The sequence below is a fragment of the Pseudorca crassidens genome, chromosome 4 (genome assembly GCF_039906515.1).
Source record: "Pseudorca crassidens isolate mPseCra1 chromosome 4, mPseCra1.hap1, whole genome shotgun sequence".
Taxonomy (NCBI): Eukaryota; Metazoa; Chordata; class Mammalia; order Artiodactyla; family Delphinidae; genus Pseudorca; species Pseudorca crassidens.
Window position 1 is genome coordinate 107,498,410 of NC_090299.1, and position 23,511 is coordinate 107,521,920.

The 23,511-nt window shown below is 43.6% G+C and overlaps 1 protein-coding gene and 1 long non-coding RNA gene across 2 annotated transcripts in view; one reads left to right on the forward strand and one right to left on the reverse strand.

Moving 5' to 3' along the window:
• LOC137223812 (uncharacterized) overlaps positions 1-3,127 on the reverse strand; it is a 30,377-nt gene extending 27,250 nt beyond the window's left edge. Inside the window, exons 1-2 of the long non-coding RNA XR_010943075.1 lie at positions 2,867-3,127; positions 1,540-1,611 (exon numbers count right to left, since the gene is read on the reverse strand). This is a non-coding gene — a long non-coding RNA (uncharacterized lncRNA). The remainder of the gene's footprint in view (positions 1-1,539; positions 1,612-2,866) is intronic.
• Positions 1,852-23,511, forward strand: part of PARM1 (prostate androgen-regulated mucin-like protein 1) — a 98,226-nt gene continuing 76,566 nt past the window's right edge. The window contains exon 1 of the mRNA XM_067736273.1: positions 1,852-2,150. Within this exon, the coding sequence (XP_067592374.1) occupies positions 2,108-2,150 (43 nt within the window). The 5' untranslated portion in view covers positions 1,852-2,107. The remainder of the gene's footprint in view (positions 2,151-23,511) is intronic.

The following is a 23,511-nucleotide window of genomic DNA, read 5'->3' on the forward strand; positions in this document are numbered from 1 at the left end:
GTGCTTGCAAAATTCCATCTGTGTGTGGTCCCTGCCTCCATGGCAGTCACCACACAGATGCAGTAATTCTTCATCATCACATAGATTAGCCTAGAAACCAGAAGGACCTGAAGGTCAAAAGCATTAAGAGAGTTTGCTTAATAAAAATAAATTTGCAGTTTCTTTGGCCAGGGAGGAGGAAAGGGGGTTGGGCATTTGGTTGTAATATCTTTGACTTCTCATTTCAACAAGAATCAATAAATTTACCAAGACAAAAGAGAAAACATGAGCTCAGTTTAATCTGGTTGTGGAAGCGTGACAAGCTCTACAAGTGGTGACGGTGGGGTCAGGAAGAGGAACTGACATCATCACAGATAAAGTCATGAGGCCCAAGGGAGTGAGAAAATACAACTTGGGGCTCTGTCTGGTATATGAGAAAGAAGTCACAGAACAAGAAAGCTGTTCTATAGGATGGATAAACAACAAGGTCCTACTGAATAGCACAGGGAACTATATTCAATATCCTTTCATAAACCATAATGGAAAAGAATATGAAAATATATAGATAGATATACACACATATAAACATATATATATATATATAACTGAATCACTTTGCTGCACAGCAGAAATTAACACAACATTGTAAATCAACTATACTTCAGTAAAATAAATTTAAAAAAGAAAGAAAGAAAGCTGTTCTCCAGCACTGCTAGGTCCTGTGCAAATCAGTTCTTTAAGAAGGCTCCTTAATCCCAGCTCTAGTGACTAGGGGACCACCAGGCTCATAATAACATAGATATTGGAAGATGACCTAGCATCTGGTCTGATAGACGTGTAGAAAATAAGCAAGTCTAAGGTGGTGGAGAGGATTAAGTGAAGGATCAGCTTCGATCTGTGTGAACACACAGAAACCTTGGGCTTTGAAGAGAGAGTATAGTACAGGGATGACCCCAGGTCCCTAGGCAGGCAACTTATCTGTACCATTAGCTAGCTGTGTGATCTTGGGCAAGTACTTAAACCTCTGCACGCTTTCATTTTCTCCCCTGAAAATGAAACTATCATAGCGCCCACTTCAAAGAATTGTTCTGAGAACCTGACCTGGTTAATACCTGTACTACACAGTTGTCTAGCACACAGCAATTCTCAGGAAATGTCAGCCCTTGTTATTATGCCCTGGTACACAAACTCTTCAGTTACGGGATCCAGCCCTTACCAGCTATGTGACCTTGAGCACATTACCTAACTTCTCTGTGCCTTAGTTTTTTTATCTTTAAAATGAAATAATAATTCTTATGTCGTAGGGTTGTTAGAAGCATCGTGATACAACACCCAGTAGGGTGCCTGGCTCATAATTATCGCATGATCACTGTTACCCGACATTAGTACTGTTTCTTCTCGTGAGAAGCTGAGTAGGACGGCAGACCTCCTGGCCCAGGCACCAGGAAATGCAGTGGGGTTGAATGTGTGTGAGGGTTTAACGTACATGCAGGAAGGTTTGGAGAAATGAAAGAAAAGGAAAAGGTTCTCATACTTGGAAAGAAGTGTATGTTCCCTTACCGTAGTGGGGTCTTGGCTCTTCGAGGTGACACCTAAGATGGCACGCGGTCACGTGTTTGAAGGTTGTTACTCCTGTAAGAAAAGCTGAGGTAAATTCCTGAGGGCAGAAATCTGCTCCCACTTCTCTGCCTCCCCTTAGTTCCCAGCACAGTGCTAGCCGCCCCAAACATTTGCTGAACCGGGTCGAAACTCGGGTCTCGCGCCCTGACTGTCCAGCAGAGGCCGCCCTGGGCCGCGACTCCCGGGACACGAGGGCTGGGAGAGGAAAGGCCAGGGGTGGCCTTGTCATCTCCGCGGGACCCGGGTGGGAGGGGTTTGGCGGCAGCAGTCGCGGCGGCGGAGGCGGCCCGGGCGGCTGGGATGGAGCAGAAGCGCGCCGGGCGCCGGAGTACAAGCAGCTGACGGAGCCGCGCGGCGCTCGCCTAGCTTCCCCTACCGCCGCCCGGTCGCCCGGCTCCCACCGCAGCCAGCGGACAGAGGAGGAGCTGCCCGCGCTCTGGGCGCTCGGTCAGTCCCGGCAAACTCTCCCGCTGCCCGCGCCGGGTTCGGCACCAAGCACCAGGGTACCATGGTCTACAAGACTCTCTTCGCTCTCTGCATCTTCACAGCAGGTATTTTGGGGCGCCAATCTGGCGGAGGGCTGGCCCGGCGACTAGCGCTGGGGGCGGGGGCTGAACCGGGGAGACCGGGAAATAAGTCGCCGCGCGCTGGGGGCCGGAGTGGTGCGAGCCTCCAGCGTTTCGCAGAGCTGCGTGCGCACTTGGATTTAGAGCGATGTGCGTTTTTGGAGAACCTGGGCCGAGCCGGACCGAGGGGATGACAGGGTTCTTCCGGCCGCAGCCCGCGCCCGCACAAACTCCGGGCTTTGTGAAACAGGTGGCTGCACGATGCGTTTGAAACCCGGGCTGGCGACACTGACTGAAACTAGAGGCTTCTCGGGTCTCCGAGCACACCCTGCCAGAGTTGGGCACCAGACCTCTTGAAGCGGTTGGACTCAGGGAGGGATAAGAAGGAGAAGCAGGAGGGATCGCATCTGGGAAAGCTTTAAGCCGTGGCCGCGCACCCGGCGGGGCTGGTTTGCGTTCCCCGAGATTTGGTGGTCTCTCATCTCCGGCGACCCTTCCGAGTTACGCGTGGGGGTGATGCGGCCTTAACAGTCTCAGGGCAGCTGCTCCGACCCGGCTCGAGCTCGTGATCACCCCTGGGGATTTGCAATTCTACCCTATGGCCTGGAAACTCCCCCAAAATATGTGCCCTGGCAGAAACTGTTAACTTGGCTAAAACTAGCATCCTCCCCGTTCCACCCACTCCTCCTACACACACTCACCCTCCGGACGGCTTCCCCACGCGCGCATCGCTGGCCTCAGGACCACGGATGGCAGCGGCCTCCAAGCAGGGCCTGGGGAGAGAGGAGCCGGAGGACTGAGCTCGGCTTGGTGGGCGTAGAGGAGAGATTCAGAACAGCTCTTTAAGTCTGAGGGTGGGGTATCCAGTTTTTCCAGAAAATGTAGGCAGACAAGGGACAACTGACTACGGATGAGGCACTGGTGGAAAAAGCAGCCCGAGTGCGGGGACACAGGCGTGTTTAGATAAGAATGTTCCAAAGCCACATACACAAGCCATTTGACTCATGCTTGTAGTCCGTGTGTGTATTTTTTTTCCTCCTGAATTGCTTGGGTTCCTGTAATTGTGGACACAAGTCGTTACAATCCCTTGAAAAGAAGCTAGGGGTTTCCAGGCAGCTCACAACGGATAATGCAGTTTTGAGGAAAAGTTTCCCAACTTGAGGCTAGAGCGGGTCTTTTTCCTCTACTTGCCGAACGCCTGAGAAAGCTCCCTTTTCTCTCTGGTGTCTGCAAGGTTTGGAGGCACGTCCACAGAGGGTTCCCGGTCTCCTGCCGCTTTGGTTGCACAGCCTTGGGCCAGGCTGGTAGCGCCTGTATCCCCAAGTGTGACAGCCGACTCCCTAGCCCCGGGATTGCCAAGAGACGTTTACGAAATGACAGGAAAGGTGCCTTCCTTTCTCCTCTCTAGAAATCCTTTCATGAGGCTGGAGGCTCAGAAAACCTTCAGTGAGCCAGTAGAGCTGGTAGGTAGGTTTGTTGGCTAATTTTATTTAGTGGCTTTTCTTTAATTTTTATTTTTTTAACAACTCTGGCAGTTGGCAACGCCGGGAGTAACCCTACTAAGGCAGTGTATTGTGGGGGTTTTTCCTCCCTAAGGAGCTCAAGATATATATACATATTTTTAAATTTATTATTTTTTTTCTTGGCCAGTTTTAGAGTTTAGCCTCACTATTGCTGCGGCAAGAACCTTGACCTTGTTCACGGCCCAGACTGAGGAGGCTGGTAGCTGGGGACCCACTGCGCAGCCTCACTCATCCCTGCACACGTGTGTCGAAGCCAGAACAAAGAAGATCACAGCCTCCCAGTTCTGGGGATCCCCTGACCCCGGAAGACATAGTTATGTTTCTGAGTACATCTCCCTGAGTGATGAAGCGTCCTTTCCTCTGAGTTCGTGCCTCTGAAGGAATCTCTTCGGGGGTCAGTGTGTTGTTAGAGCTACTTGCAATAAGTTATCAGGAAAATAATATAAAAATAGGCATAAATACCGTACAAGGTTGTTTGAGAAACTAAAATATAACTTTTCTAGAAAAAGTTATAAAGGAGAGAGGGACAAGGGTTCTTGAAATGAAAGTGGCAAAGCTCTAGATAGCTTCATCAGGCAGTTGCTTTCCCCCCACCCCATCTTTAGAGAATTCAGGAAATTTTCCATAAAACTCTTGAGGTGATACTTTCTTGAGCCAGGAATGGGGCTTAGATCTACTCAATACATATACATAGTGTTTTGTCCAGCCTGTGTAATGGACACTTGTAAATACCTGTGCCTTGTGAACAACACAGCAAAAGTAGATCTCTACACTTACTCACTTGTATTTTAAAAAGAAGGAAGAGAGAAACCTTGGGCTGTCTTCAGTTCTCTCAGAGTTGATTGGGGTAGAAAACTAGCATGGCTATTTTACAAACCGTTCCCAAACACCTCTAAGGCCAGTACTCTAGGCATACAGGAGTACTGCCTCTAAATTACAAGCCAGAACCTCCGAGGGCAGGCAGCAGAACCAAGAATGGAGGGAGGATGGCAGGCCACAGGAAGCTTCCATCTTCATCCCTCTCCCTCTCCTCTCTGGATTCAGTTCTTTCATTCCCACCACTGTCGTTGCTGCTCTCCAGTGCTCTATGGCTCAATATGTTAAAAAATTCCCTCCCTGAGACATCTGAGGTATACCGGAACTTCCCAGAGTCCTTTTCCAAACATTCAAGGAGTTCAAGGGGAAACAAGCATAGGTAAGAGAGGCAAAAATCCCTTGACCCAGTTTTTCCTGCCTTAGGTTCTGCCCTGTCTGCCCCACCCCAGGGAGAGTACTGCAGTCTGCCCCATTACCCAAGCTGACTTATTGGCCCCTTGGTGATCAAGACCAGCAGAGCTAGATTCCAGTCTGCCACCCAGCTAGAGAGCCTGTTTGTGTCCCAGGCCTGTCAGCTATAGCTCTTCTCCAAGTGACTAACATCTCGAACGTCCTTATCCTCAAAGGAAGACCCCACCCTACCCATTTATGGCTCTCTTCTCAGTATAGGTCCTCATATACGGCAGGGCTTTATCATAAGCATATTAAAGCCATATCGTAAACCTTATCATAAACATGTTAAAAATAAACCCCAAAATGCACACACATTTATGGGAACGGCAAGGTTGCCTGTGGTTGGTTGCGAGTGGAGGTGAAGGGTGGCTTGCGTCCCTTTAGCCTGGTTACCTCCTATTCCCCTGAAGTCTGTGTCACAGAGTGACACCTCCTTCGCTGTGAAACCTACCTGAGAAGGTGGAAGTTCTCCATTATCATGGGATAGATTTACTGAGACAGTGTTGCGAAGTGGTGAAGCACGGCTGCAGATTCTGCAGCTAGATTGCCTCAGTACAAAGCGAAGTTTTACTACTTACTAATTGTATCATTTAGGGCACGTAATCTAACCTCTCAAGTTTTCTTATCTACAAAAATGGGGAAATAAAACTTCATCAGACTGTTAAAAGTGGTAAATAACTGAATATACCTATAATGCCTGGGACATAGTAAGCGCTCAATAACCATTAGCAATTGTTGTTGCTATTATTCTTATTAATAAAGTTGACTGTTTGGCACCAGTTAGGTCGTCCTGTCCAAAGTTTACGTGTCTGTGCTTGGACTATGTAAATTGAAGATTTAAACTAATATTCCAGCACAATGCCAGCTGTTCTGGCAAACCCTCATGTGCAAATTAAGAAAAGATTCAGCTGAGCCTACTAAATGCCTAATTTGAAAAGGTTAATAACGTGCCAGCTCAAATTTAGCACAACAGTCCAAAAAACGCTCAGTAACAAACAGAAGTCAAGTCTCACGGAAGATGCTATTTCTTCCACAAAGTCTTTTGCAGCCTGGTGTGTTTCAAAAGCCCAACTCAGCTAAATCTTAAGGTCAGGTTCCCAGAGCCACAAATTTTGGATAATTCAGATCAAACAACTTAGGAAAAGGCATTTCATGGCGTATGAATGATCCAGAATGGCTCTCTCTAGAATCCAAAAACATCAATAATGGCCGGATCTCTAATTTAACTTGATCATTTGGGCCTGGTCTAGTGGTGCTTTCATCGTGCTTGTGCTTTTATAAGAAAAATATTGGCCAAATATTGACACCGTTGGAGCAGATTTTCTTAAACTACAATTTTTTGGGGGGACAGGGGTGGGGCTGGGGGGTACAGCATCCACCGGAAACAACGAAGAGGGACATTTAAACAATATTTTCAAAGTGTATTGACTGTTTTAACACCCAATGAAAGGAATCCTGCTCTAACATGCACGATGGTTTTCTCCCTTTTAGAAGTTACTGAAATTGGATACGTTAGTTTAGGAATCAAATAGAGTCATCCCTAAGTATCCAGAACCTGGCCCCCATACCAAAATCCTCAGATGCTCAAGGTTCTTATAAAAATGGTATAGTATTTGCATATAACCTACGCACTTCCTCCTGTGTACTCTAAATCATCTCTAGGTTGCTTATAATACCTAACGCAATGTAAATGCTGTGTAAATAGTTACCAGCATGCAACAAGTTCAAGTTTTGCTTTTTAGATTCAGGAATTTTTTTTCCCAGTAGTTTCGGCCCAAGGTTGATGCAGATCCCACAGATACAGAGAGATGGCTGTCTTTGCTTTGCTAGCAAGGTGTTGAATAAAACAGTTGCCTAGGAAAAATTAATGTTCATTTAGAAGACAGCAGTGGTTATGAAAAGAGGTAGGCAAATAGTGGGTACCTGCCTTGTGCAACGATTGCTTTTTAGTTGGAAATGTAGGGCTAATAGGTTATCATCCAGTTAATGTGCAAGTAGGGTTACTATAAACTAAGACAGATTTGTGTATGTAGTTCATGGCATGACATTTCGTAGTCACAGCTTAAATTATTTAAAGGACGGGGATTGATGTAACATCACATTTTCTGAGGTGTGGATCTTTAAATGGTCTTCATGATCCTTTACAGCAGCATAGCCCGTTTCTTTTACCTATTTTAATATCGTTTATAAACCTTGAGACTTCTGCCATTTTATACGTAATAGAAACCATTACAACAAAATAGGCGATTATATAATTGTTGTCATCTGTGTTTTTCATTGGTGCAAGGTGGCATAATGTCAATTGAAAATAAGCTGTTTTAATTGTCCTTTGGCTAGTGTTGCCAGATTTAGCAATTAAAAATATAGGTTGCCCAGTCCAATTTGAATTTCAAATAAATAGTGAATTCTAAGTCTATCCCACATAGTACTTGGGACACACTTAAGCTAAATAACTCTTCGTTGTTTATCTTGAATTCAAATGTAACTGATCATCGTGTATTCTAGCAACTCTCCCTTTGGCCTTCCATGTGTGGTTCATCAGTGCAATGGCTTTGACATAGGATTGGCTTTATTTTGAACCCTGCCCCACCCGGCTTACCCACCCGGCTTTAGCCATCCCACTCCATTTCATTCATTCATCACAATCTGTTCATGGGAAGACGACTGGGAGATTTCAAAGCAGCTCTGTCTCTCTGAGAGCAACTTACAACGTTAGGATTCAGAGGCAGCTCTCCAATGGAACATTTTGAATCGGATTGCATATCCATTTACTGTGCACTGTTGTGGTTTTCTGAACAATCGGTGGGATTTCTGTAGCTTCCCTGAGGCTACATTACTTTACCCTTTTGTGACCTTTTCTTAAAAAAAAACAAAACAGTATACTATTTGAAATGGTAACAGTGTTCTTGCATAGGAGCTGGAACTAAGAGCCTTCCAGAATCCAGCAGGCAGCTGATTAAAAAAGAAAGTTAATAGAACAGCTTTGGATTTCAATGCTGTCTTCTGTGCCAGGATCTTAACACATCTCACAATTATTATATAAGGTTTGCATAATTCCTGCAGGATAGGTCTATAGGTATCACTTGGAATCTGTGGCTATATGGGGCCTGAAGCAGCATATTAGACAGAATTTCAAGGCAGATTGGGGGAAAAAAATCCTTCCAGCAATTAGACCGTGGTGGAAATTTGCACCTTTATACTTAAGGCCAAATCTGTGACTAGGTAATTGTTAAGTGGAAAAAAAATTGTGGAAAGTTACCAGGTGCGATATTTAGAAAACATGTCTATTCAATACAAAATAAGATGCATGATAGAATACGGCTTTGATGATAATATCTTCCAGTTACAGTCCAGATTCTGACACCTGATTTTCTTTTCCCTGAAGGAGGAAATAAGGGCACAGAAACTTTAGGGCAGGTGTTGCACATGAGAAGAATTGGAGGAGAGAAGGTATAATTCATTTTTCATTTTTTTGGCCATGGTTGTAAACTTAAAGCTATCATTCAAGCTTCTCACTGGATAGAACATATTATATTTCCCTGTATGGGGTTATTAAAATATATGTTACCTTTAAAATGATGATATTCTTGCCAGCTTGTGTAGTCCAGAAGCATAACCTCATTCCTGAGAGAGTTTTTTCACCCACTGTTTTATCCACGATGGGCTGTTACTGGGGTTGTCTGCCCCTTATAAAATCTTTTCATTTTCCATTGGAAAAGCTTTTGTGATCCACAGATAGACGACAGGCAGCTACCATTATACTGGCGTTGAACAGTTATTTCATTGTTAAACCCTCCACACTATATGATTCTTGCTTTGTACTGTCATTTAGATTCTTTAGGAAGAACAGTAATAATTATTGTAAAGATAAAAGGATGTCCTCTTTATTCACCATGCAAAAGCTGTATGTGTTTAGGGAAATGTTTAAGACTCTGGTCATTCTATTGAGCTAAGGTAATGTGTCACATTAGGAGAGGACTCAGTACATCTCAGAATTACACGAGGGAGTCTCAAAGCCCATTTGTCCATGAGAGGGTCCTAGAGAAATCTGGTGGACTTGAACCACCTCTTTGTTGGTTTGGGAAAAGAGGCAAGTTATTGGTGGATCACACACTCGGCTGGTCATGTAAATTCTCGCTGTTGATGGGTCAACTGCGTGAGAGGTAACATCAAGCTGAATACGGCCGTCACCCAACCAAAGGGAACTCGGCACGTTTGGTCTTAAAAATTACAATGTTGTCAGAGATGGCGTTCCAGAGGAGAGAGCCATGGAACTGTCCTTTTTGAAGAACTGTTCAGACAGGTCTGAGCATGAGAAAGAATTATCAGTTTTTGAGGATAAGTGATCATTCATCGTTTACCTTCTAGGAAATGTAGGAGGGGAAGGAAGTGTGATATCACATTCCATGTGGAAACCGGATAAGAAATGGACAGAGGGCAGGGGCCATGGCTGTTTCAGAATTTCTGCGTAGGATACATGGAAGAGGCTGGGAGTGGTCTGTTGCATGAGATGGAGAGAATGTCAGGTGGCTGAACGAGGGGGAAGTGATTGTTGAAATTACTGGGGGCTACTGAAGACCAAACCACCTCCTTGATGCTGCTACTGGGAATGGAAAATTCATCAAGTTTCATTTTTAGGTGAAGGAGATAAGAGATTCCTCCTCAAGTGTGTATGCACATCCATCCTCTTTTAATACACCTTTCTAGTTTTGTGAAAGGTTGCAAATTGAGCCTTTCAGAGGAAACAGATGTGACAGCCCTTAATGGCAGGTAATTCAGGTACCCTCAGCATTGTGAAAGGGGCAGAAGAATAAGAAAATGCCCTGAAGTGTCAAGAGGAATTCAGCTGCGTGGTTTGGTTGCATGAAGGAGGGCTGAGTGACCTGGGGTTGCCCACTTCCGGGCTGGCCTCCTAGACTGCTCTTCACGAAGAGTCCTGTTTTGAACAGATTCCGCATTCAATGCTTATTTGGAGAGAAACACAACCCTGGTATTTACCCGATGAGGATGGGATTTGTGTTACTTTCTCTGAGAGGCTACATGGTATGGTGGAAGAGGCTTTGGAGGAAGACAGGCTGGTGTGATGCCAACTCTGGGGTCTCGGTCTCCTCCTTGTAGAGTTATGATAATACACATCAAGTGCCATGTGAGTAAACATTCAACAAAAGTTTATTAAACAATGCATAGAAGATTTTATTTTACTTCATTGGCACATCCGCCTCACACTCCTAGAATATAAGATGCATGAGAATTTTAGCTGTTTTGTCGCAGCTGTGTCCCCAGCATGGAGAACAGAGCAAGACATGTAATGAGTGCCTAGCAAATATGTGTTATATTAATTTTTTAATAAATTTATTTATTTACTTATTTGGTTGTGTCGGGTCTTAGTTGCGGCCTGCGGGATCTTCACTGTGGCATGTGGGATCTTAGTTCCCCAGCCAGGGATCAAACCCGTGTCCCCTTCATTGGAAGGCAGATTCTTAACCACTGGACCACCAGGGAAGTCCCTGTTAAATTAATTTTTAATGGAGAATCTTCATGTGTTGTCTAAGGCTCTGGAGATACAGCAATGAACAAAATAGAAGTCTGCCCTCAGGGGACGTACGTTCTTTGAGGGCGATTGACTTGGTCAGAAGAAAATCAGTAGCTGACCATCTCATCTCACAGTCATCTTAAACGCAGCACGTCCAAATATGAACTCTTGGAATTTTTCTCCCAGAATAGTCCCCAGCAGAAGCCTTCCCCATCCCAATTAATGGCAACTCCAAGTTGCTTAGGCTGAAAATCGTGAGTCATGTTTGAGTCTCTTTTTCTCTCAACACCCCTCATCCAATGCTTCAAGAAAATCTGCCTTTAAAATACATAAAGTCAGACACTTTCTGCCACCTCCATTGCTGTCTGTGGTGTGAGCCCCACTCCTCTTTCTCCCGGAATCCTGCAGGGGCCTCCTCTTGGGCCTCTCAGCTTTTACCCTTTCCCTCCTAAGGTCTAGTCTCTACAGAGCAGCTGTCGATCCAGTGGAAATAGATCAGATGATGACATTGCTCTGTTCACAGCTCTGCAATGGCTTTCTGTTGTGCTCAGAGTGAAATCTCAGCCCAAGTCCTTAAAGCAGCCATCCAGATCCACTTGAGCTGCTCCCCCCTTCATCTTGGACCAGGGCTTCTACCTCTCCTCTGCTCCCCTGGCACCAGCCACACTGGTTTCCTTATTGCACACCATGGCTGGTTCCTCTCTCTGGAACATATTTTCTCTAAATATACATGTGGTTAATTCCCTCACCTTCCTAAAACCTTTACTCAGACGTCACCTTCTCAGTGAGACTTACCTTACCAACATTTTTATTTTTTTTGGTCAGTTACTCTTTTATTTCCCCCACCCCTTGAAATTGTCAAGCATACTTTGAGGAGATGTTTGATTACTGACTTCAGGCTCTTTGGCTGTAGCCCTTCCCCTTTTGGTCTCTTTCTTTCCTGGCCACTCTATGATTATTTCTGCATCATTAGATTTCCTTTCCTGTGTTCCCAAAGGATGAACATATTTACAGTCAGTCCTGGAAACCTGATCTTTATCCTGAATTTCTGCTCAAAAGCCACCAGAGAGATTAATCATACGGACAATCTTATTTTATTAAGAAAATGTGTAATACATACTAAAAATAGCAAGCCTTGCTTTGGTCAGTTTCATCAATGCTTCTTAATCTGGACCTCATAGAACATGCATTTTTTGCTCTTTGATTTCTTTTATTCTCCTTGACCAGCATTTTTAAATTTGCAGTCTGTTCTGCCTGCTGACACCGTATTCCCATTGCCCCTCATCTGCCTCTTGCCTCTACTTTTTCCTTTAATGTCTCTCTTCCTTTATCCCTAGTCCCCCCCATCCTGGGACTTTTGTCTCTCTTGTTTGCTGTGGTATCCCCAGTGCTGTGTGGCACTAAGGGGGGTACTCAAAATATTTGTTGAACTGAAGGATTAAAATACATTTTTGAGGGCTGGCACAATGAAGACTTAATTTAAATTTCACCTTAGATCCCCCCAAAAGGAGACATTGGCAGACTTGCTTACTATCAAGTGCTTGTTGTCTAGTGTTTCCAAATAGCAGTTTTTCAAAAAGAGTCAGGCTTTTCGTTTTCATTGAGGGTTACGAAAGCTAAACTTGAAAAGCAGCTTTTTTAAAGCTATGCACGTATAAAACACTTCTTTTACAAATGTAAGCCTTTTTTATACCATGGCTATCACTTGAAAATAGCTGAAACTTCTGATACTCTCTGGCCAATTAAGAAAATGTCACCTTTGAGCTCAGCTAGAGAAGATAAAGGTACTTCTACTATTTGAACATTTTTGAGAATTTTCTGAAGAGCTAAAAAGAGCCTGGTGGTGAAAGTGATTTAAGTCAAAGGGAGTCATGACTGCCAATGTCCCAGTAACGTCTGAGGATGTTAAGTCAATTCAAATGCTGAGTATTGAGGGTGTAAGTTAGTCACAAATAAGCTGAAGGACGGAATAGGAGATTTCCTGGCCTTACAGACTCTTTCTGTCTTCATTGGTGATTCTGAAATATGAATTGTGTTTTAGTCCAAGCGATAGATAGAAGTGATGGGAAGTCCTGACTAAAATCAGACCTGTATCCTGTATGCACTTGTTCCCCACCCTGCAGGGCTGACACCCCTTGGCGTGGCTGGTGTTAAAGTCACCCAGGCTGGCATATCCCCCAGCTTCATCACCCAACAAAGACTCATGTTACTTTCTGCCTTAAATAAAAACATCTACTCATTTAGCAGCTGCCAGAAAGAACATGATCTTGAAAAAGAACAACATGCCGGTCTTGAAGCCTAAGGGATAATAGTAAAATTTAAGATGATATCAACTTGAAGAGCAAACTAAAAACCAACCAAAGAAGGGAAAAGATGATCCTTTATATGAAAAACATGCTCCTTGCTTGTTCAGTGAGGTCACTTGTCCATTCTTGAGGTGGGAAGACGCTCCACCATCTTGAAGAGCAGGATGGACCGTGAACAGAGGAGGGGCAAGGACGCGAGGCCGACCCTTGTGCGGCAGGACCGACCGGAAACTGTGTCTGGGGTCGTGAGTGCCACTGGAAGGAAAAGGAACAGACATTGACAAGAGGAGGCTTTTGACACCCAAAATCTCAAAGCCAAGTGTGGCTGCTGAAAGAGCAAAAATTACTGCATCACCGAGGATGGGGTTTCAGTTTGAAGAGTTATCAGGCAGAGGGGAGATGGGGGTTTTGACATTCAGAAATTTACAGCCAAGTCTTTGTTTAAAAAAAGTTGAATGTCCGTAAGTGACAGTTGTCTCTCATTTTATAACAGTTTTTCAAAGTTGCACTCAAGCACTGATTTGTGTTTCATTTTTTATTATGGAAACTGTAAAATACACAGAAATTGACAAGAATTTGTCAGACCGAATTAGGTCTTATTTGTTTGTCTTGGTTAAGAACTTTTTTTTTATAAGTTATCCATGTTATACATATTAGTGTATCTATGTCAATCCCAAAAGAACTTTTAAAAAATATTAATAAATTGGGAGCAATGTAAATATGTAATTATAAAGTGCTAGTCAGATCATAGTGAACAGTTCCATGTTTATTCAACTGGGCAATATTCAATTGCTTAAAAGAACGAGGTGGCTCATTTATGTACTGACAGGTAGAAATGGTGACAATATATTGAACTACTATATTGCAACTTTATATTTCACAACATATCAAAAGAGCAAGCGAAGGAATAAAATGTACCTCATGATAAAACAGTTAAAACGTCATGTGTGTGCCTATGGAGAAAAGAGTTTAGAAGTTTACACTGGTTATTTCCGTCAGATGAGTTTTGGGTCAGTGTCACGTTTTATGCTCATTTGTTTGGCCTGAAGTTTATTTTAATGTTTGTATTGCCTTCACAATTTAAAAAGTAACGTTGTAATCAGTATTTTAATCCCTCTTTATCAACAGTCAATGTGGCTCTAGTAACTGCTAGATGGCTACTACTGTCCTCAAAATCTTGATTCAAAAATCCTTCCGGGCTTCCCCGGTGGCGCGGTGGTTGAGAGTCCGTCTGCCGATGCAGGGGACACGGGTTCGTGCCCCGGTCCGGGAAGATCCCACATGCCGCGGAGCGGCTGGGCCCGTGAGCCATGGCCGCTGAGCCTGCGCATCCGGAGGCTGTGCCCCGCAACGGGAGAGGCCACAACAGTGAGAGGCCCGCGTACCGCAAAAAAAAAAAAAAAAACAACCTTCCAACAGAGTCCTCAAAAATAAGATCTTAGAAAAACAAATAACTTAAGAAAGGTTTACAGGATATAACTGACTTAATGGGCAAGGAAGGTTCTGGGAAGGGATTGACAACGTAATATTATATTTTCTAAGGCCAGAGTGCTGCATAAATCATTGATCAGGACAGCCATCTTGGAAAGTATTTTAAGAGGCTCTGAGCTAACTGATCAGTGTTTAAGGTACTTTGTTAGTTTTTAATATCTTCAGTGTTGGTCTCTTATGGAAGCAATTTTAAATTAAAACATCACTCTAAGATTTTCTAAAATGAAATTTGTCAACTTTGATGTCAAATAAGAAACACAGCCCTCAGAAGAATATACGATATATTTCCCTTTTGGCAACATTAAATCTGTTATATCATCTTTTCAATAAAGTAATCAATAAAATGTGGTTTAGGAAAATGCTGGGAGATCCATTATGAATACTCCATGGCATTATCAGAGAACAACACTAGGGAGAGGGGGCTGGAGCAGACAGGGCTGGAAGAGGCTGTGGTGTGATCTGGGCCAACCCCTTCATTTTGTAGAAAAATCTAGGCCTGTTGGGAAGAAGGGAAATTCTCATGTTTAATTTTTAGCTGTCATAGTTATCACACTTGATACTATGTTCATTTCATCTGCAGCTTCATCTCATCCTCCCAACCACCCCAAGAGATAGGCAGTCTATTCCCATTTTGTAGTTCAGGTTTTGAAGTCTCAGAAGTTGAGTAATGAGATGCAGATCTCACAGTCGGTGAGCGACAGAGCTAGGCTTTGAACCCAGGTCTGCTGTCTTTTGCCTTGAACTTGCCTTTTGCCAAGTCAGTTGATAAATCCCCTTGTGTAAATTTAGTCTCTAGAATCTCTCCCAGCTCTGATCCTCTTCGCCATCCCCACAGCTACAGCCTTGGTTGAGAACCTTATCGTCTCATCCTGGACTGTTACAGTAACTCCAAATGGTCACTTGTCAGGCTTCCTCGTCTCACAGTCTGTGAGGACTCATTCAGGCCAGGCCAAACTGCTTGCTTCCCTCCAAAGAAGGAGAAGCAGACTCGGATCTGCCTAAGAGCCATTCAGGTGCTCAGATGGTGGTTGCTAAATTTTATTTCCAGTACAAGGAATGAAAGCTCCAGGAGAAATGGCTAACTCCAGGTCGGGGTTAGGAAATGTATAAGATGAGCCTGGAGGATCCTGTTATACCAGACAGCAGGGATGTTATCAAAGACTACGAGGGCTTCCCTGGTGGCGCAGTGGTTGAGAGTCCGCCCGCCGATGCAGGGGACACGGGTTCGTGCCCCGGTCCGGGAAGATCCCACATGCCGCGGAGCGGCTGGGCCCGTGAGCCATGGCCGCTGAGCCTGCGCGTCCGGAGCCTGTGCTCCGCAATGGAAGAGGCCACAGCAGTGAGAGGCCCGCGTACCGCTTAAAAAAAAAAAAAGAAAATACTACGAGCCTCCTGTCAAAAGGACTCAGAACCACTTACTGAGGCTCCCACTGGCTAAAGAGAGCACAGTTGGAACATCCGTAAGGATAATTTCAAAGGACTGAATCACATTGTTTGAGCTCATGAGTTCATAATGGTACCAAAAACAAATCAGTGATTACACAAAACTTCACTGATCTCCATTAGAGGATGCTAATTAACCAACACATTATTTTGAAAAATAATAGATAAAAGAATTGTTTCAATTGATTGATTGATCTTATGCATTTATTTTATGAGGTGTACACTGGGTGACCAAATATTAGATGATGGGATAACTTGACTGTCTCCATACAAGTATTCCAGCTAACGAAGACGGCATAGTGGAAATAGAAGATCACCATGTTGCCATGCGCTGGCGCGCAGATGAGCATGGAGCCTGAGGGAGTGGCCTAGAGGACAGATACCTTGAGATAGTGGAAAGTGGCCTAGAAGCTGGGACATCACCTGGATGAGGAGTTGCACAGTGCGAGGCATGGTGAATGCACTGAACACCGAAAGGCCCCAGGGGTAGCACAGAAAGGAGAGGAGATCCAGTTAGCCTGCTTCACGCCATCACACATCAGCATGGGAAATCTGGAAAGGAATGAGAGTCAACTTCCAGACAAGCTTGCTACCTTTGGGGGACCACCCTTACCTGCACGTCTTTATGAAATAAAATTTCACTCTGGCTAAACAAATCCAGTGAAGATTGTCTTTAAAGGATTCACAGGTAGAGGAATGTAAGAGGTAGTGTACCTTCCTGGATAGAAAGGGAAACCTTCTCCTGGCTTCTCAGTTACCCAGCAGAGGTTGCCGGTTAGTAAGTGTCTGTCCCCAAACATTACTCGCCCCAGTTTGCTGCGAACTCCTTGCTTCCTTGAACTATGCCAACCTTCCAAGCTTGGGACAAATATAGATTAGCTATTATTGTCCTAGGGTTGCCATAACAAATTACCACAAACTGGGATGGCTTAAAACAACAGAAATTGATTCTCTCACTGTTTTGGAAACTAGAAGTTAAAAATCAAGGTTTCAGCAGGACCACGCTCCCTTCAAAGCCTCAAGGGGAGGATCCTTCTTCGCTTCTACCAGTTTCTGGTAGCCCCCGGTGTTCATTGGCTTGTGACAGTGTTAACTCTGATCTCTGCCTCTTCACATGGCCTTTTTCCCTCTGAGTCTGTTTCGATTCCCTTCTCATAAGGATATTAGTCATTTAGTCTTGATTGGATTAGGGTCCACCCTTACTCGGTATGCCCTCATCTTAACTTGATTACATCTGCCAGGACCGGATTCCCAACTAAGATCACATTCACGGGTACTAAGTCCCCCCTAGTTAGGGGTTCAACATGTCTTTTTGCAGGAACACACTTCAACCCATACCCACTATATTATTTTCACATCTAAGGCATGTTCATGAAAGACCCTCCTCCACTGATAAAAGGAGCAGTTACTAACCTAATCAATTACGAGTTACTTTTATTCAAGACAGCAGCTGCTGTCACCTCGTATTTTTTATTTACTTGTTGACTTATCTGTTTATTTATTGCTCTTGATGGTAGAAGTTTGGTTGAGACTGTTTAAATCAGGTATTTCTCAACCAGAGTGTTCTGGGCATTTGGAGGGGATATAACACGTGGATAGCATCCCTTGGCCCTTGAATGCCAAATCCCAGTAGTACCTTACAGGAATTGTGACAAGCAAAATAAGAGAAAAATAGAGGGAAAAAAAAGAAGGTAAGAAAGGAAGGAGGGAGGAAATGCCTTCACACATTTCTAAACTTATCAGGCTCACTGAAAACCAAAGGTCTACATTAATGAGATTTTTAATGACCCTTCTTAGAGACCCACACAGAATGGGTTGTCCTAAGCAATAGCAGTTCTCCTACTCAGAACGTACTCAGCCAGTCTGCCAACTGGGAGAGGCCTCTAGATGCTTCAGGAACATTCTGACTTGGACATGACTAGTAGCATGTGGACTATTTGGAAGGTACTGTGTCACTTTTTCTCTGCCACGCTTAATACTATATTGTGTGCAACCTTGGGGATGAAGTAGACTCAGGATGCAGTATAGAAAGAGCAAAAGTGCCAGGAGATAAAAATAGTTTCTGCCCTTCGGCAGTGGAGCTCATTGCTTATAGATACCATACCTTTCCCCTCTGTGCAGAGACGGCATGATCCACTCCCTAAAGAGTCTCTTTTCCTCAGTTCTGAGTAATGTATTATTGGATGTGGGACACAAGAGGTCACAGGAATCTTTCGTGGAAAAATGTAGAAATAGTGACATTGTAGAACGGTGGATTTCTGTCTGCCAACATGAAAAGTGTGTGGCGGTGTGTGTTTGTATTTGTGGGTAGGATGTGTGTTTCCCTCCTTTCTTACCTGCTTCCTTCCTTACTAAAATATTTAGAAGAATTTTAAAAGAAGGAGACCAAGTAGCGTAGAAAGAATGTCTTTTTCAGGGAAAATTGATATTCAGTGGATTCATGCTCTTCCTGTAATATGTAAAATTCAACACTTCCTCCCCATAAAATAGCAGGTTATCCTACAACATGGAACAGCCATAATCATGTGCGTCCATGTCTTCTGATTAGTAACTAGGATATTAATTAGGTGGAACATGGGCATTTATTTTGTTCTGTAGCTGCCTATTCAATGGGTTTTTGGAATCATAGCTTTCCTTATAAATTAGAGTGAACATCACACTGGCAAGTCTTTCCCTTGGAAAAAATATAATTTCACTTATAGGAGATTTAATTACTTAGATAGTTTTGCTTATATAGGCAAGAGAAATATTCTAAGAAAACTGAGAGGTCTCCTGAAGCCTTTATTGACCTGGGTTATTCTTAAAAGAATTTTAAAAAAAATTTAAAGCTCTGACACTGTAAACACAGCTCCTTGATGAGAGCTGAGTTCATGCTGAGATAAAAAGTTACAAAGCAACAGAACAGCCTCATTATATTTTTAAAATCCCAGGGAGAGCCATTGTTTCGCCAAAGCAATGTGGTAAGACAGCCTGGGACCCAATGTCAGTGCCCAAGAGACTACTAGTAAAGAGCTTTAGAAGCTTTGAATTTTTTTCTAAAACAATTAAGATTAAAGGAGTTAATCAGGAAATCTGAGGTTATATAATGGTGAGCAGGTCAACCAGCTCATATATCTGGTTTGGGGCACATGCTTGGAATGACCAAACTTTTCCACGGAAGATTGGACTTTAGGATAATTCTTTCAGAATGAAAGAAGTGACAAGAAACATGAAAGTTTGAAAAGTGATCCCCACCGTTACTGACATCTGAGAGCATCCTAGCCTCTCCAGAGACATTTGACTGAGGAAAGCAGATGAGCCAGCTGGGGCTCGAACCCCAAAGGGACCTGACAGGAGGTAGAAGGAAAGTGGGTCACGTCTGGTGAGACAGCTTGTTTCCCTTGACAAGTCACGCTGGCCGATTTGGGGGCCACCAATTGTATGGTAGCTGGCCTGGCCACCTTGAAACCTCCTCTCTGAGGGTAGCATGGCTGCTGCTTGGGAATCCATGGCACATGAGGCAGAAACTAGGAGTAGATCTGGAATATACCTTGTGAAGCGCTAAGGCTCGATACCCACAATAAATGCTTCTCAAAATCACTGGGAAGAGATCATTCCCTATTTAATCAAGAACTACCCAGGAATACTACTCAGCCATAAAAAAAGAATGAAATAATGCCATCTGCAGCAACATGGATGCAACTGGAGATTATCATACTAAGTGAAGTAAGTCAGAAGGAGAAAGACAAATACCATGTGATATCACTTATATGTGGAATCCAAAATATGACACAAGTGAACCTATCTATGAAACAGAAACAGATTCACAGACATAGAGAACAGACTGGCGGTTGCCAAGGGGAAGGGGATTTGGGGGGGATGGAGTGGGAGGCTGGGTTTAGCAGATGTAAGCCATTATATATGGATGAACAACAAGGTCCTACTGTACAGCTCAGGGAACCATATTCAGTATCCTATGATAAACCATAATGGAAAAGAATATATTAAAAAAGAAAATATATATTTAGATGTATAACTGAATCACTTTGCTGTACAGCGGTAATTAACACAACATTGTAAATCAAGTATACTTCAATTAAAAAAAAAACAAACAAGAACTACCCAGGAAAAGCACAAAGCCTTCTGAGATGATGTATGAAGGGACAGGAATTCTAGGGAAAAGACCCAATTTCCCTTTGACTTAGTCAGAGTTGGCTTTCTAGGAAGGCACATAAAACTTGAATTAGAGAGACGGGTTCACTGGCATGTGCCAGTGGTACTTTGTCAGGTCTTCACTAGCCAAAGTGACATCATTTGTCTTCCATACAGCTGTGCCAAGCCGTACTGATGAAACTTTACCGCTGGATGTGAAAAGGCACCTACGTTCTTTGCTGAGCACTTACTGCCGGGGGTTTAACAACCCAAATATGACCTTGTTTGACTCAAAATGTCCAACGAAAGAAATGCCGCAGTGTTGCGATTACAATGCGCGATGTGGCGATCGGACCTTGCTGTAAACGCAAGGGTTCTACCTGCCCGTTTTCTTTTCACTTGTGATGCTGTTGGCCTGTCCCAACATTGTGTTCAGAAGACACAGCCAACCCTGCTGTACCTACAAAAGAGCCATTTCCCACTGGTTGTGCTGACAGTGAATAAAAAGCAGGCACCAAATCCCCATCTGCAATGGGAATGTTGGCCCTCATTACCCAGACTCCTAAACGTGCAAATTATACTGTTCACGCATTTTCTTGATTTTATTTTCATCAAAATGCATTTTTCTTAGCATCAGAGTTAAGCAACACTTGAGTTTTATTTTTGATGAGGAATCAGGCAGAACATAGGCAATTAGCCGGAAGCTGTGCAAATTCAGGAAACCTGATGAGCAGTTAGATCTGAATTCATCTAAGAATTTCGATTTAAGCCCTAGTGGATAAAGTATCCTTCTAAAAGCATGAGCAGTTTGGCTTTCAGTGGGACATTGGATTAATTCAGTCTGTGCTTCCTTGCTACACGGCATCATTTCAAGGTATAAATTCAATTTACGGTATGGAAAATGGATAAGATATGCATAAGCTGGTCTTGATTTAACAGGGGTGATGAAGTAAATATTCTGGTAAATGAAATAGTCCGAATAACGGAGCTTTCTCTGTACTCTTATGTGGGTTGCTGATTTTTTTTAATTGGAAAAAAACCAGCATATTTAAAACCATGTCTCACATTTATGGTAAGGTCACTGATAAGTTCCATGCCTCCACTTGTCATCTGTTAAATAAGAGGTTTAAATGAGATGAGTTTTAGCATCTACTCTTTATGATCCAAAACAGATTCTTAACCTGAGACCTTCCAAATTGAGATGATCCATAAATGAGCTCCAGGAAATTCACAGAACATCGTATGCAACATTGCATGAACGAACTTCTGTGCCTTCTTTTCCTTGGGAGACGTTCCATAGATTGTATCCAGTACTTGAACTCTGGCTCTCCCATAAATTTAAGAGCGTCTAATATTCATTCTGTGATTCATTTAACCCTTAAAGGATTTACTCTTTCTTTGACAATTCATAAGGTACCTAGGGGTGGTGTGGTGCTTGAGGGCACCCTTACACTGCAGTAGTGCTGGCTTATGTTTATTGGGGCTGTGGCTTTCAAAGTACAGATTATTATTACATGCATTCACCTCGCCTTGGGTCACCCACAAAGGTGGAGATTGTCCTTTCAAATTGAGGCTATAGAAGTGGGGAGGGGAATAGCAAAGTGGCTCAGAGATGTGTCACTGAGGCAGTCAGTGAGATCCTGGGGAGTCAGCCATGGGTGTTTTGACTTGCTGGACTGGTTTTCTTTCCGTTACAGTGTGTTATATAGGATGTCATAAAAGCTGCATATTCCTGCACACAGCTCAGTATTTTGGAAGCCACTTGTGTTACTTAAGGTCTCCAAACTCTAGCCCCCCCCCCAAAAATGATCCAAAATTAATTGGACTAGTGGCAAGTATGAATTTCAATCTAAAAATGGAAAATACTGCCCTGAGCCTACCTTTCTTTAGGCTCCTGGTCCTTAAATTCTATAATAAAAACATTCACATAGCATCTTATGGTTTCCACAGAGCTTTCAGGTGCAAACTGACACTCAGTACTCAAAAGCTCTTGGCAGCCAGCCAGCACACCCATTCTATAGATGAGAAAAAACGAGACTCATAGAAGTGAGTTGACACAACCCAAAGCCACAGAGAAAGGGGCAGAGTCGGAACTCCAGGCCGATCTCACGACTCCAACTCTGCACCTGTTCGTGGCAGCACAGCTGTCTCTACAGTGTTCTCAGGGCATTGGGGGTAGGCGAGGGGTGCACAGACTGGGACATATGTTGTCAGGTCAGACCATTTTCATAGACTTGCGCACTGGTGAGAAAACTGTCTGCAAAATACATTCTGCGGTAACATAGACAGTGCGTTCCCTGGAGTGTAGATTTGAAGAATTTTCTACAAGTTCAGAATCTTTCTCCCTACCAAGCAAAGGACAAATATATCTCTGACCAACAAGAAAATACCAAGACTGAACTCCTCCCCAGTTCTAAATGCAGCCTACACCTTTTTACAAGAACGTTTTCTGTGGACTTACTTTTTTTTTCCCCAGAGCGTACATAGCCTACTTCAAAGCTGGGAGACTACGAGGAAGATTGAGGACAAAAAAGGCTATTATTTCTCCCTATGTCTTACTGGCTTTTTGCAAATTCCATAGGAACTGAAACCCAATAATTACTCTATTATCTTTTGCCAACGTTAAACCTTTTTCCTAAGTAGTTATATGACATTAAGTGGCTGGAAGAGATATTTTTGTGATCAGGCTGTGCTGAGAGGGCATTATAATGCACTGAGAGATACATGATTTATTTGTTTTGATTTTAACTTCGGAAAGATTTACATCTGGGCATAGATATATAAAACAATAGAGAGTGTTTTGCCAGTACAGAGGTAAGAATGGCTCAGCTTCAGCTAGTTTGATTCTGTCACCACAGTGGTAGAGGAGCAGCTCAAAATAGTTCTCATTACAGATCTGCAAAGACCTTGGTTTGGTGCCCATGATCCTGCTTTTGAATTCCAGCTCTGCCATTTAGCCAGACAAGCAGGGGGGAAGGGAAATTAACATGAAACCTAGTAAGATGCCCGCCATCGTGTTTAGGCACGTTATAGGCATTTTCTTTTCCAGCTCTACAACAGCCCTGGAAGGTTGGTGCTATTGGTTTCTGCTTCTGAATGAGAAAACAGAGGCTTGAAGAGGTCCAGTAATTCCTCCAAAGCCACAGAGCTAATGGATTCCAAATTTGAACCCAGAGCTCTCGGCCATTAAACCCGTGCTCTTTCAATGATTCAGCACCTCTTTTCTGGACTTCCATGTCTCCATCTGTAAAATGTGATCATTAAAGATATCTTTTAGGGTTGTTGTGTTTTTTTTGTTTTGTTTTTTTTTTTTTTGGGGGTAGGCGTGCCCTCACTGTTGTGGCCTCTCCTGGTGCGGAGCACAGGCTCCGGACGTGCAGGCTCAGCAGCCATGGCTCACGGGCTCAGCTGCTCTGCGGCATGTGGGATGTGGGATCTTCCTGGACCGGGGCATGAACCCGTGTCCCCTGCATCGGCAGGCGGACTCTCAACCACTGTGCCACCAGGGAAGCCCTAGGGTTGTTGCATTTTAAGAGGTTAATTTACCCAGAACAATCCTGATATACAGAAGGTCTTCGATAAATAGTATTTCTCTTCCCACACTTTGTTCTGGTAATAATTCTGACTTTGTTTGGTCAATTAATTAGGGT